Genomic DNA, 15,076 nt, shown 5'->3' with positions numbered 1-15,076 from the left:
TCATGCATATAATTTTCCCCCAACTACACCATGAACTCATTGAGGACAAAGACCAAATGTCATGATTTTTCTACACTCAACATGGCCTAGGACAGTTCTCTCTGCCTAAGGACATTTCATAAATACTTACTGAATGAAGTGATTAATTTCTTCCTTTTCATTATGTTTTACTCTTTCGATGAAATATCTTAACCAAATTTTATTCCTTTCTAGTTTTTCTTACAGGACGTGATAGGCTGCATGCAAGAGGCATACAGAAAATGGAAATAGTATTTCGCTGTCCTGAAACTTTCAGTGAAAGAGATCACCTAACATCAATAACTTGTCATTATATTCTCTATCTCCCTAAGTATTCTACAATGGAAAGAATGGAGGAAGCACTTCAAGTAGCCATCAACAACAACAGAGGATTTGTCTCACCCATGCTCAGATAGTCATAATCACCTCTGAGAGACTCAGGGTGGGCTTTCTCACACTTGGATCCTTCTGTTCTTCCTTACACTTAAATAATACAAGAGGTTAATGAATAGTGGTTAGAAGTAGTTGAGGGAGAGGTTGGGGGAATGGGGAGATGATGATGATGGTCAGAGGGCACAAAATCTCACACAAGACTGAGGCAGGAGAATAGGGTCCAGAGATAGGGATCTAATGATGACTTGGACACACTCCCTGGCACTGAAGAGTCTGAACACTGGCCTGTGATTGGTCCATTCCAGGACCTTCATTTGCATAAGGCATCAAACCACATCAGCCTCTGATTGGCCATGGGCCAAACCTGCACTCTGGCCAATGATTGGTTCATTCCAGGACATTCATTTGCATAAGGAGTCAAACCACACCAGTCTTGGATTGGCCGTGAGCCAATTCACCTCAGCCTCTAATTGGCTGTGAGTCAGTCTTTCATTTACGTAGGGTGTAACCATCAAAAAACCTCTACAGGGTACTTAAGCCCCAGAAGATTTTGCTACCAGGGCTCTTGAGCCACTTGCTCTAGCCCACTCCCACCCTGCGGAATGTACTTTCACTTTTGCTCCTTCACTGCCTTGTGCTCCAATAAATCCACTCCTTCACCACCTGTTCATGCATGTCGCTCAATTCTTTGTTCAACACACTAAGAACCTGTACACCTCATTATCAGAACCCTTAACCTAGTAACATATTTTGGCGAGCCAGTCAGGAGGTTAAGCCCAAATTTGGGGATTTATTTTCTTTTATTCTATTGAGATTCCATTTGTGGCCATGGGCTGGAACTAAACTCCACATGGGACTCTCTCTGTCTCTCTCCTTCTCTTTCTTTGCCTTTTCCAACTTGGGACCCTTGGCAGACAGCATTCTAAGCACAGAGACAACTGCAGGTCTCTTGCTAGGGCCACTGTCTGGTGACACTGAAAGGTTTCCATGTGTAAGCACCTAACCATCATCGCCTGCTTCAGGTGGGGTCCTGAGTCCTTTTCTTTTTAGTCCTTCAGCAGCCATTTCCCAGTAGCTCCTTGGTAATTGAGGGCAACTGGCCCAGGCCACTCTCCAGTGTTGCCCAAAAGCCAAAGAGTGAGTGGGGATAGCTGCCCGGCCTGGAAGCAGGATTCTTTTCTCTCTTTCCTGGTTATAGTTCCTGAGCCCTACATGTGATGCAACTGGCAGTGGTGGCTTGTCCAGGGTGAATACATACACATTTCAGGTGGCTTTAACCCTCCTTTTCTTATGCTAAAATTCCCTCGTGGAGTCAGCCCATCAGGGAATGCAACAAATAGGGGCACAAGATAAATCCCTGCCGCCATGAGGTGCATGTTTTTGCGACTATAATATTATATTTATTTGCTGCTTATGTTGGGATGACATGTTTAGACCTTAGAGATGTACCCCAAACCCAAAGGGCCAGGGCAATAGGTAAATGACTATGGAGGCTCCAACAGCAAACATTAGCCTAAAGGTTAGGGACCAACCACTTGGATAGGGAAAGTGCCCTGCTTCTTTTGTAAGGGACCACTTCTAGATCATTTGAGTTTAGTAGATCTGGTACTAAGAGAAGAATCCTGGTGGAGACTCTTGGATCACTGTATAAATTGCATGGTGGATCCATGGGGAAATCTCTGCTCCTGGTTTATCTGGTACAGTCAGAGAGCACTATGCTCCCTTATTGAGAGGCCAGTCTCCAACAAGTTTAAATTAGGCAGTCTGCCATCCCTTGCCCTTCAAACTATAGTTACAACAATGGTTAAGGAAATCATTTGGAAAGAAACTATTGTGGCCAGCTACAAGGATGCCAAAAGCCAAGAACCATATCCAAGAATGAAGGGAATCATACTAGGCCATTGTCTATGAAGGGAAAGCATTCAAAGCAGCACTGGTGCCCACCTAAGGTCAGAGATGTCTGACACTCTAAGATTGGACCCCAAAGGCGGACTCCTCAGGAGATCCAATCCTAGGCCACAACCTCTCTGAAGGGGAAGCCCCTAGATGGAGGTTCTGAGGTCTAGTATTAACCCCTCCTCAGACTTTTTTCTCTCTTACAAACAACAATAGGAAATACTCCATCCATACCACCTGACTCCCCACTCAGCTGCATCCTCAATAACTGGAACCAGTTTGACCCCAACAATACAATAGGGAAACGTTTGTTTTTTACTGTAATACTGTTTGGCCCTAGTATCCTCTAGATAGCCAGGAACAATGGCTAGTCAATAGGAGTCTCAGTCATGACACTATCCTGCAATTAGACTTATTTTGCAAAAGGCAGGGTAAATGGTCAGAAATACCATGTTTAAGCCTTTATGGCCCTGCACCAAAACCCTTCAATTTGTAAGGCTTCCAAATTTTGCCCTCAAAGAGAAAAAATTCCTAAAGTAGAACCAGATGTTATAGATGACCCCTTTCTGCAAGGGCCACCGTTTCTTAGCGGGAACTGCAACCACCTCCATACAACCCCTTGCCAAGTGCTCCTGAGGATCAAACCCAGGAACAGGAGCCAGGAACTCCACTAAGTTCCACCACACACTTCCAGGGGAACACCTTATTCAATTCCCTGTCCAGCTCTATTTCCCCTAAGGGAAGTAGCAGGAGTTGAGGGGCTAATCTAAGTGGAGGCCCCCTTCTCCATAACTGATATACAGCAATGAAAGGATAAGTTAGGAATTTATTCTGAGAACCCCAGGAGATTTGCAGACGGCTTCCAAACTTTAACCTTAGCCTTTGATCTCTCAGAAAGATGTTCAATGTATCCTGGCAACTTGTTGCACTCCTCTGGAGAAAGAACATATTTCTGAGGCTGCCCAACGTGAAGCAAACAAGCTGTTTGCCAGAAACTCCGAGGGCAATTGCTTGGGCCCAGATACAGTCCCCACACTGACTGTAATTGGAACTATAACACCCCTATGGGAATGAACAACCCAGCCAAATTCCTTGAAGTTCACCTGGGAGGAATAAGAAAGGAAATGACTAAGGCAGTAAATTAAGGGAAATTACACAGGTTAAGGGGGAAAGCTATATTTTATAGTAGATTGGAAGAGGCTTTTAAAAACTACAACAATCTGGACCCTCCCTCTCCTGAAGGCAAAGTACTAATGGCACAGGATTTCATTGGCCAAGCTGCCCTGGACATTAGGCATAACATCAAGAAGCTACACATGGGACCACAAACTAATCAAAATCAGCTTATTGATACCACCTGCATGGTATATAACAATCATGATCTGGAGGAAGTGGAAAGGGAATACACTAAAGAAAAACAGCCAAAATTATGGCAACTGTCACTGGTGATGCCCTAAATGCCCAAAAGGCATCCAAGGAAAACCCAAAAGGTCACAAGGACAATGCCGGCAAAAGCTCTGGTTACAAGTGCAAGAAAAGTGGGCACTAGGCAAAGGACTGCACTAAGCCCACGCAGGGCCTGTGCTGCCAATGTGAGGGCACCAGCTGCAACCTCTGGCACTGGATAATTGACTGCCCCTGCTCCCACCAAGGGGCTCCATCAGTCAAAACTCTAGCAGCACATAAGGAGGGATCAGATGAAGACTCAAGGGACCCAGGGACATCATCACTACCACTTAGGATCCCTGGGTAACTCTGGACGTCATGGGCACCCAAATTACCTCACACGCCAAGCAGCAGCTTCACTTGGAATGGCTGAATTCTGTAGAATATACATCCCAAATTTCAGGCACATAGCAAAGCCCCTTTACAAGGCAACAAGCGGACCTTAAGATGAGCCAATGGAATGAACCCTAGAAATGAGAGAGGCTTTCACCAAGTTAAAACGGGCTCTCAGCCAGGCTCCTGCACTCAGCATTCCAAACCTCACCAAGCCCTTCTTGTATGTAGCAGAAAAGAAAGGCATAGCAGTGGGAGTGCTTACTCAGAAGTTGAGAACAGAGCCTAGGCCCATTGCATACTTTTCTCTTTTTTTGAGATGGAGTCTTGTTCTGTCTCCCAGGCTGGAGTACACTGGCACAATCTCGGTTCACTGCAACCTCCAGCTCCCGGATTCAAGTCATTCTCCTGCCTCAGCCTCCCAAGTAGCTGGGATTACAGGTGCCTGTCACCACCATGCCCCAGCAAATGTTTTGTATTTTAGTAGAGACAGGGTTTCACCATGTTGGCCAGGGTGGTCTTGAATTCCTGATCTCAAGCAATCCACCCACCTTGGCCTCCCAAAATGTTGGAATTACAGGCGTGAGCCACTGCGCCCAGTTGTTGCATACTTTTCAAAGAAATAAGACAGGGTAGCCACCAGGTGGCCCAGCTGCCTGCAGTCAATAGCAGCCACTGCTATTTTGGTTGAAGAAGCTATTAAAATTACTATAGGCTGGCCAGGCGTGGTGGCTCATGCCTGTAATCCCAGCACTTTGGGAGGCCGAGGTGGGCGGATTACCTGAGGTCGGGAGTTGGAGACCAGCCTGACCAACGTGGAGAAACCCTGTCTCTACTGAAAATACAAAATTAGCCGGGGGTGCTGGCACATGCCTGTAATCCCAGCTACTTGGGAGGATGAGGCAGGAGAATTGCTTGAACCCGGGAGGCGGAGGTTACGGAGAGCCCAGATCGCACCATTGCACTCCAGCCGGGGCAACAAGAGCGAAACTCCGCCTCAAAAATAAATAAATAAATAAACAAAAATTACTCTAGACCAGCCACAACTCCCCACCAGTCCTAGAAATAAAAGGACATATCTGGATGACAGGAGAAAGATTAAATACGAGGCGGCACTCCTAGATAATCCAGAGATCACAGTTAAGACCTGTAACACCTTAAACTCAGCTCTATTAGTCTGTTCTCATGCTGCTAGTAAAGACATACCCGAGACTGGGTAATTTATAAAGGAAAGAGGTTTAACTGACTCACAGTTCCACATGACTGGGGAGGCCTCACAATCATGGCTGGTGGAAGGCAAAGGAGAAGCAAAGTCATGTCTTACATGGCAGCAGGCAAGACAGCATGTGCCGGGAAACTCTCCTTTATAAAACCATCACATCTAGTGAGACTGATTCACTATCATGAGAACAGCACGGGAAAGACCCACCCCCATGATTCAATTACCTCCCACCAAGTTGTGGCAGGCCACTTCTCCCTGGCAATCACACAGACAGGCCTGTCTAACACTCCAGTTACACTGACAGATTTCCACAGCACTGCCATAACATTTAGCAAATAGTTAAGCTTAGGGAAACTGGTGCCCAGACATCAAAGCTAGAAATGAAACATATGTCATATGGTCAGCAGGCTTCTCCCTAACCGGGAGCAAGTCAAAATAATAGAGACAGTCTTACATTCCTAGTGCCAGGGCCCATCTCGGGTCGATGGAATCTGAGACAGTTCAAGGTAACGGTGGCAGCTGTTTGAATAGATTCATTAGAGAGTCTAAAGCAGCTCTCTGGACCAAGCTGCAAAGGAGATAAGATAGAAATAATCACTCTGGTACCACAGTAGACAGGCCTTGAAGGTACTGGGGCCCTTTTAATCAAACTTAGCAAGTATTTTTTGCCTCTGACCTTCTAGTTGAAACAAAATTAGTTACAAATAGACTTAGGCAAATGCTATACTGCACGTAGGCACATAACCCCAACCTATACATGCACTAAGAAAATTGTAACACTTTGGGTTGGTCTGGTGGAATTATCTCTGGCCTTCTCCCTGTATCCAGTTACATCAATAAATTCCATTCTTTCCTAGTTTGTCTGCTTCTCCTTACTGGGCCTTGAGAAAACACAGCCAGACCCAGCTTGGTTCCGGGAACAGGGTCCCTCCCACGACACATGGAAATTATGGGGGCTACAATTCAAGATGAGATATGGGTGGGGACACAGCCAAACCATATCACCAGCCGCACTGCTACCTATGGGCACCATAACCAACCATTCCTGTGAGCAGATCATTGTACACAGATATGGGAGCCAACCTCTTTTATCTTTTAGATCAGCCTCTTCCAGACCCTGTGGATAACTTGTTTACAGACGGCAGCAGCTTTGTGCTAAACAGGGAGCACCGAGCTGGATACGCAATAGTGAATTACACCATTTTTGAAGTCCAGCTACTGCCCCCAGGCACATTGACACAAAGGCTGAGATCATTGTTCTTACTCAAGCATTAAGGTTGGGACAAGGGGCCGGCACAGTGGCTCACGCCTGTAATCCCAGCACTTTGGGAGGCCGAGGCGAGTGGATCACCTGAGGTCAGGAGTTCAAGACCAGCCTGACCGATATGGTGAAACCCCGTCTCTACTGGAAATACAAAAATTATCCAGGAGTGGTGGTGTGTGCCTGTAGTCCCAGCTACTTGGGAGGCTGAGGCAGGAGAATTGCTTGAACCTGGAAGGCAGAGGTTTCAGTGAGCTGAGATCGTATCACTGCACTCCAGCCTGGGTGACAGAGCAAAACTCTGTCTCAAAAAAAAAAAAAAAAAAAAGTTGGGACAAGGAAAGAAAGCTAACATCTATACAGATTCTAAGTATGCATTTCTTGTGGTTCATGCTCATGCTACAATTTGGAAAGGGGACTACTTACCAGCAAGCACTCCCCCATAAAACATGGGATTCTTCAGCTATTGCAGACAACACTTGCCAGAGGCCATAGCCATTATTCATTGCAAAGGGCACCAAAAGAATCCAACTCCTATAGCACAAGGGAACAAAAAGGAATTCAAGGCATCAGCCCTCAAGGTACAGTCTCAACAAGTTTTAGCACTACTCCTTTTTTATGACCCCCCAATGGAACCTGAGTACACCTCACAGGAAGAACAGCTACTAAGACAACAAGGAGGAATGAAACAGGGATCTTGGTGGTATAAGGGATCAAAAATAAATCTTCCCCAAGCAGCCCAATGGAAAATCATAAAAGCCCTGCATAACTCTTTCCATGTGGGAAGAGACACAACTTTGGCCATGGCAAACAAGCTCTTCACTGGATCCAACCTAGCTTCCATGGCCAAACAGGTCTGTCAAGCCTGCTCACTGTATGCATTAAACAACCCAGGAAACAAAGTGCCTCCTTTAATAGAGCCAATCCAACGAGGGGGAACTTACCCAGGGGAAGACTGGCAATTGGACTTTACCCATATGCCAGCCTGTAAAGGATTCAAGTTTTTACTAGTACTGATAGAAACCTTTATTAGCTGGGTTGAAGCTTAGCCTACCAGAACAGAAAAGGCCAATGAAGCAGTGAAAATTCTCTCAAAAGAAATAATCTGGCCAGGGATGATGTCTCACACCTGTAATCCCAATACCTTGGAAAGCTGAGACAGGCAGATCACTGAGCCAGAAGTTCAAGCCCAGCCTGGGCAACATGGCAAAACCCTGTCTCTACGAAAAAAAAAAAAAATTATCTGGGCATGATGGTGCATGCCTGTAATCCCAGCTACTCAGGAGGCTGAGGCACAGGAATCGCTTGAAACAAGGAGGTGGAGGCTGCAGTGAGCTGAGCACACTGCACTCCAGCCTGGGCAACAGAGTGAGGCTCTGTCTCAAAAAAAAAAAAAAAAAAGAAAAAGAAAGAGAAATAATCCCTTGGTTTGGGCTACCCCAGAGCCTTCAAAATAACAGCTTATCTTTTGTCTCCCAAATAACTCAAGGGGTTGCTAAGGCCTTCAGGATCAAATTCACATTCAGCATGGAGGCCTCCATCCTCCAGGAAAGTAGAAAAGGCTAATCAAACTCTAAAATCGGCATTAGTTAAACTGTGCCACGAAATGTCAGAGACTTGGGTCGACTTGCTCCCCACATCCCTCTTAAGGATCCGTAATTCCCCTCAAGCAAAAATTAATATGAGCCCATATGAAATATTATATGCAAGGCCATTTTTAACTAATGATCTAATCCTGATCCAGAAACAACCAGTTTAGTAAAATACCTAATTAACCTGGGACAATTTCAGCAGGATTTACAAAAGTTTGGAACCCAGTGGTTCCCTGTACTGGGAACTAACCAGCAACCCAAAATTAGGCCAGGAGGTAAGGTACTGGTAAAAACATGGAAAGAAGGATCATCTGCTCAACAGCTACAACCCAAACGGAAGGAACCATTTTCAGCGGTGCTGGCCACACCTTCCACGGTCAAAGTACTAGGGTTAGATAACTGGATACATCTTTCCAACGTCAAGCCTGCCATACCAGAAGTTCCCGGTCCCCGAATGTGGAACTCCCACCAGCCACTATACCTGTGAACCTGTGGAAGACCTGAAGTACCTGTTTAAAAGAATGGCCAAAAGATAAGTAAAGGCCTACTAACTTTCCTTGGTGTCTTTTCTGTGTGGTTGTGGTAGTTGGGGTAATACTAGTTTTTCTTACATTATTAAACTGCCTTTTCCCAAGTGGGTAGGATCATCTCCTCTGCCCTAGTAGAATCCTATCCTATAGGACTTAAAGGAAGCAAAATAACAAAAAGGTACATTCATACCCACAATGATTTGCTATAGGCCACACACACTGGGATCATGCATACTGGGAATTGGCTTAATTCTACAGCAGGGCCTCGATTTACCCTCTGACCATTAGGTGACCCTCAGTATTTACTAAGAACTTTGAATCTAACACAAAGGCTGCTAAACACCACCAGCCCAGTCTTGTTTTTTTGGGTTTTTTTTTGGGTTTTTTTTTAGTAGACAGGCTTTCACCATGTTGGCCAGGCTGGTCTTGAACTCCTGACCTCAAGTGATCTGCTCGCCTAGGCCTCCCAAAGTGCTGGGATTAGAGGCACTGTGCCTGGCTGCCAGCCTAGCCTTAGCAAAAACATTGTTGGCTTTGCTTATCCCCATACTCCTCCAGGTACACTGCTATCCCAGTCCCAGCACGATATTGGGCCCTTGAAAAAATGACTTACCACCCTACCTACAAAGGAGGAACTCTCTTCAAACTAATAAACTTTGATGACTTATACAACCAAATTACAGACATGACAAAGGTTACAATGACAGGGCGAGCAGTAAACCTCCTGCAGTCCTATCAGAGCAACCTCTCTAGGGTTACATCCTCAGAAAAGCCCATCTGGGGCCCAATATCAACACACACAGAGCTAGAATTCCAGGTACACTCTGTGTCAAAAGGAGCCAAAAGTCCAGTCAGGTCCTGGGGACCTTGAAGAGTAATCAGTGCAACTACACTCTGGAGATTAATCCCTCACACAATCATGTAAATTACACAATTACCCAAACTACATGATTTAGAAAACCTGTACGGTTTTCATGGAAACCATTCCTAGTTAAGGGCACCTTAAAAGATATTCGGTCTAAGTACTGTTAAGGGAAGCCCACTAGCTGTGTCCACAGTTTTCCTTGGGAAGACTGCATTAGCCCTGAAATTCACCTCTAGCTGTCTTTTGGTTCCCCAATATGAAAATACCCCCGGGTGGTTGTTGGTGGACACCAAGAGCAGCTACCTCCACTGGGAGAATAAAACCACTGGGGCAACCCAACTTTGCAAGGCCCCTTCCCGTCATCAACAGGGGCCACCTTAGCAGGGACCTTAACTACTTGGGAAAGCAAAAATAACAAACTAATCCATATGTTCACCATAGAAAACAATTTCTGTCTTGAAAAACGGGGAGCATTTTTTCTGTGCAGGACCAGCTCCTACTTACGTTTACCTGCCAATTGGACTGGAACTTGTACACTTGTTTATTTAGCTCCTGAAATTAATATAGCTCCCAATAACCAATCTCTCACTATACCTTTGACTGCAACCACCAGACACAAGCAAGCCATCCAACTCATACCCCTTTTAGTAGAGCTGGGAGTAACAGCAGGAATAGGAACAGGAGTTAACGGGCTGGCAACTTCCCTATCCTACTACCAAGGTTTGTCCGTTGATTTCATGGAAATCTTGGATGACATTGCTCAAAGTATTGTCATCAGACAAAATCAAGTAGGCTCCCTGGCAGTGGTCACTTTGCAAAATAGAAGGGGACTAGACCTCATAACCACTGAGAAGGGAGGCTTATGTCTTTTCCTAGAGGAAGAATGCCGTTTCTATGTCAACCAATCAGGAATAGTAAGGGATGCCACCTGAAAACTAGCTGACCGGGCCGCTAGGATACAACAGCTGTCAGAATCATGGGGCTCCTGGTCAAGGTTGCTGGGTGGGGGGTCATGGCTCCATCCCCTAGCCAGACCATTGCTAATGGTTATACTGGCCCTGGTCTTTGGACCATGTTTGCTAAACCTTTTAACCAAGTTCATTTTCTCTTGCCTAGAAACCATTTAGTTTCAGATGATTGTGCGACAAGGTTTCCAGCCAGTGCCAGGTAAAGGCACCACCTCTGGCTGTCAAAAGGTTACCCTGTCTCCACAAGACAAAGCAAGGCGAGAGTTCTGTGGTCCCCAGTAGATAAGGCCAGCGTGCTAAATCAGCAGGAAGCGGTTACAGAAGAAAAGACCATCAGTCCCTCTGCCTCCCATAAAGATTTCTAGGGATCATGTCTCTCAGGGGGAAAATAAGGCAGGAGAATAGGATCCAGAGACAGGGAATCTAAGGATAACTTGGACAGACTCCCTGGAGCTGAAGAGTCTGCACACTGACCTATGATTGGTCCATTCCAGGACCTTCATTTGCATAAGGTGCCAAACCACATCAGGCTCTGATTGGCCACAGGCGGAACCTGCACTCTGGCCAATGACTGGTCCATTCCAGGGCCTTCATTTGCATAAGGCACCAAACCACACCAGTCTTGGATTGGCCATGGGCCAATTAACCTTGGTGTCTAATTGGTCACAAGCCAGTCCTTTATTTACATAGGATGTAACCCACAAGAAACCAAGAAACCTCTAAACAGTACTGAAGCCCCAGAAGACTTTGCTACTAGGGCTCTTGAATCACTTGCTTGAGCCTGCTCCCACCCTGTGGAATGTACTTTTGCCTTTGATCCTTCACTGTCTTCCACTCTCTTTTTTTTTTTTTTTTTGATATGGAGTCTGGCTCTGTTGCCCAGGTTGGAGTGCAGTGGCATGATCTCGGCTCACTGCAAGCTCTGCCTCCCGGGTTCACGCCATTCTCCTGCCTCAGCCTCCCAAGTAGCTGGGACTACAGGCGCCTGCCACCATGCTCAGCTAATTTTTTTGTATTTTTAGTAGAGACCGGGTTTCACTATGTTAGCCAGGATGGTCTTGATCTCCTGACCTCGTGATCTGCCCATCTCAGCCTCCCAAAGTGCTGGGATTACAGGCGTGAGCCACCACGCCCGGCCCACTGTCTTCCACTTTCATAAATTCACTCCTTCACCGCTTGTTCATGTGTGTTGTTCAATTCTTTGTTCAGTGTGCCAAGAACCTGGACACCTCACCATCAGAACACTTAACCTGGTGACGAGATGAATGTGTTCATTCTTTTTTTTTTGAGTTTGATTGCACAGTGTGGTAAATATAATTAACAATATAGTACTGCACTTTTCAAAATACCGAAGAGATTAAATTTCAAATGTTTTCACCACAAAAATTGTTAAGTATTTGAGGTGACGGATGTGGGAACTAGCTTGATTTAATTATTCCACATTGTTATTCATAAATTATAAGATCACTTTGTTCCCCATAAATGTATACAATTATAAATTGCCAATTTACAATTTTAAAAAAAAGAATTAGTTGAAAAATGTTTGGATAAATAATAAAGTGATGAATCAAGAATAATTTTTTTTTAAGAGACAAGGTCTCACTATGTTGCCCAGGCTGGTCTTGAAATCCTGGGCTCAAGCAATTCTCCTGCCTTGCCTCCCAAGTGCTGGGATTACAGGTGTGAGCCAAGAATAATATTTTTAATAAAACAATATTATGTAAAGCAACATTTCCTATATCCCTAACCTTGCTAGATATATATTTTATATTCAGGAATATCTCTAGAGTTTTTATTTTAGCAAACTGCTGAATAATTTATTTGAAAAATCTGAATGTTAAGGGATTCATTTTCATTGAATAATTACTTATAGTAGGTACCGTGTGGCAAGTACCATTCTTTTTTTTTTTTTTTTTTTTTGAGACGGAGTCTCACTGTCTTCCAGGCTGGAGTGCAGTGGCGCGATCTCTGCTCACTGCAAGCTCCGCCTCCCGGGTTCACGCCATTCTCCTGCCTCAGCCTCCCTCGTGGCTGGGACTACAGGCGCCCGCCAACACGCCCGGCTAATTTTTTGTATTTTTAGTAGAGATGGGGTTTCACCGTGTTAGCCAGGATGGTCTCGATCTCCTGACCTCGTGATCCACCCACCTCGGCCTCCCAAAGTGCTGAGATTACAGGCGTGAGCCACCACACCCAGCCGGCAAGTACCATTCTAAAGGCACTAGCACTGGCAGGCCATGGGTCAGCAGAACAATGCAGAGTTTGGCCAGGGCGGTCGGAGGACAGCCTGGGAGGCTGAGCGGCTCAACTCCAGGGGAAAACCAACTCCCTTCTGGCTCCCCCATTTGCTGAGAGCTACTTCCACTCAATAGAACCTTGCACTCATTCTCCAAGCCCACATGCGATCCAATTCTTCTGGTACACCAAGGCAAGAACCTGGGATACAGAAAGCCCTCTGTCCTTGTGACAAGGTAGAGGGTCTAATTGAGCTGGTTAACACAAGTGCCCATAGACAGCAAAACTAAAAAAGCACACAGTAGCACAGCCCACTGGTGCTTCAGGAGCAGTAAACATCCACCCCTAGACACTGGGGTGGGGTCGGAGCCCCACAACCTGCCTGTCTGTATGCTCCCCTAGAGGTGTGAGCAGTGGGGCACTGAAGAAGCGAACCACTCCCACTGCCGAATGCCCTACGAAGGGGACAAGGGAACCTTTCCCGTTTCATTGTTAGAGGTCAAAGCTTTTTCCATGGCACATGCCCAGTCTACATGATTTGCAGTTTTCGCTCTGTTATATGTACAAGGTAACTGGCCATTTTGTTATCAACAGAGTAGGGCCAGTTTGGGCTGGCTCTGAGGTTGTAATATACGGCCAACTGAGTTTTGACAGAGATGCCAAGGCAATTCCATAGGGACAGGCAAGCTGGAACAACTGGAAATCCATAAGGAAAAAAATGAACCTTTATTCTTACCTCATACTGACGCAGGAATTTTTGCTCCTTAGCTCAGCTAAAATCCAGGTTCTTGTCTCATGACCAGGAACAATTAGGCATGTGAACACATTGAAAGGTGAAGAGTGGCATTTATTAAAAGAAAGCCCTCAGCAAAAAAACAAGGAGGGTCCTGCCAACAGGCTCCCAGCTCGCAGACTGAATAACAGGCCAACACACACAAGCTGAAGATGTCTTGCTCCTCCCTGCTGCATAAGGCTGAATTCCCTCTGTCTGCACCCCACTCTCCCAGTGCAGGTGGGCCCCCAAGTCCCTTGTGGGCATGCCCAGACAAGACCCTGGGGAGGCTTCCTCAGCTGCACAAAAGCTTGTGGGGCAGGTCAGAGATTCTCCAGGGACCCTCCCTTATCTGCCTCCAGCATCTATCAATACTATAAAGAATAATTCATTTTAAATATAATGAAGACCAACAATTATAAAACTTCTAGAAGGTAACAAATGATGAAATCTTATAATCTTGAATTTAGCAAAAATGTCTTAAGTAGGACAAAAAAAGATATGAACTATGTAAAAGAAAAAATGGACAAATTACATCAAAATTTAAAACTTCAGTGCTTCAAAAGACACTTAAAATGAAGAGGCAAGCCACAGACAGGTAGAAAACATTTCAAAACGTATAGCTAATAAAGAACATGGTATGAAACATACAAAGAACTCAAATATAATATATAAAGAACTCTTAGATAAAAAGTCAAGCTAGCTAATAAATAAATGGTCAAAAGATTTGAATACACACTTCACAAAGAAGAGATCCTCCTTTCTTGGCCTAAAAAAGGGCTGGGGTTACAGGCAGGAGCCCAGGCCCAGCCTTGTCAGTTGATTTTCGGTGACCCTTCAGAGGGCAAAGGGGAAGTTTTCTCCTGTTCCCTACAACCGACGGGCCCATCAATTGGTGAATGGATAAACTGTGGCATACCCATACGATAGACTACCATTCAGCAGTAACACAAAGGAATTACTAATTAAACCCAATAGTATGAATCTCAAAGCATTGTGCTAAGTTAAAAAAGCCAGACATCACTTAGATATGGTTCCGTTTGTACGCATTCTAAAAAAGGTCTAAAGCACATCACTGTTGCCAGGCATCCGGGAGTGCGGAGCCGAGCGGGCGCGAAGGCGGTGGGGGTGGGGGTGGGGGTGGGGGTGGGGGAGGGGTGGCTGACTACATAGCTCTGCCCAGTTTTATGCCGGTTTGAGCCCGGCGCACAATGCTTCTCTTTTTTTTTTTTTTTTTTTAACGGAGTCTCGCTCTGTTGCCCAGGCTGGAGTGCAGTGGCGCAATCTCGGCTCACTGCAAACTCCGCCTCCTGGGTTCACGCCATTCTCCTGCCTCAGCCTCCCGAGTAGCTGGGACTACAGGCGCCCGCCACCACGCCCGGCTAATTTTGTTTTTGTATTTTTAGTAGAGATGGGGTTTCACCGTGTTAGCCAGAATGGTCTCGATCACCTGACCTGGTGATCCGCCCGCCTCGGCCTCCCAAAGTGCTGGAATTACAGGCGTGAATCACCGCGCCCAGCCGCAGCGCACAACGCTTAACGACC

The 15,076-nt window shown here is 45.7% G+C and overlaps 1 protein-coding gene and 1 long non-coding RNA gene across 3 annotated transcripts in view; one reads left to right on the top strand and one right to left on the bottom strand.

The window, feature by feature from the left end:
* The window catches only part of HERC6 (HECT and RLD domain containing E3 ubiquitin protein ligase family member 6), a 66,379-nt gene extending 65,300 nt beyond the window's left edge, over positions 1-1,079 (top strand). For both annotated transcript variants that reach the window (XM_055297026.2, XM_055297027.2), the window contains one exon: positions 214-1,079. In XM_055297026.2, the coding sequence (XP_055153001.2) occupies positions 214-434 (221 nt within the window). In that variant the 3' untranslated portion in view covers positions 435-1,079. The remainder of the gene's footprint in view (positions 1-213) is intronic.
* Positions 1-15,024, bottom strand: part of LOC129492138 (uncharacterized) — a 44,296-nt gene extending 29,272 nt beyond the window's left edge. The window contains exons 1-2 of the long non-coding RNA XR_008660744.2: positions 13,496-15,024; positions 6,996-7,103 (exon numbers count right to left, since the gene is read on the bottom strand). This is a non-coding gene — a long non-coding RNA (uncharacterized lncRNA). The remainder of the gene's footprint in view (positions 1-6,995; positions 7,104-13,495) is intronic.
* Positions 15,025-15,076: the final 52 nt, after the last annotated feature.

The sequence above is a fragment of the Symphalangus syndactylus genome, chromosome 10, assembly GCF_028878055.3.
Source record: "Symphalangus syndactylus isolate Jambi chromosome 10, NHGRI_mSymSyn1-v2.1_pri, whole genome shotgun sequence".
NCBI lineage: Eukaryota > Metazoa > Chordata > Mammalia > Primates > Hylobatidae > Symphalangus > Symphalangus syndactylus.
Note: the sequence above shows the minus strand (reverse complement) of the source record. Positions and strands in the feature narration are given on the sequence as shown.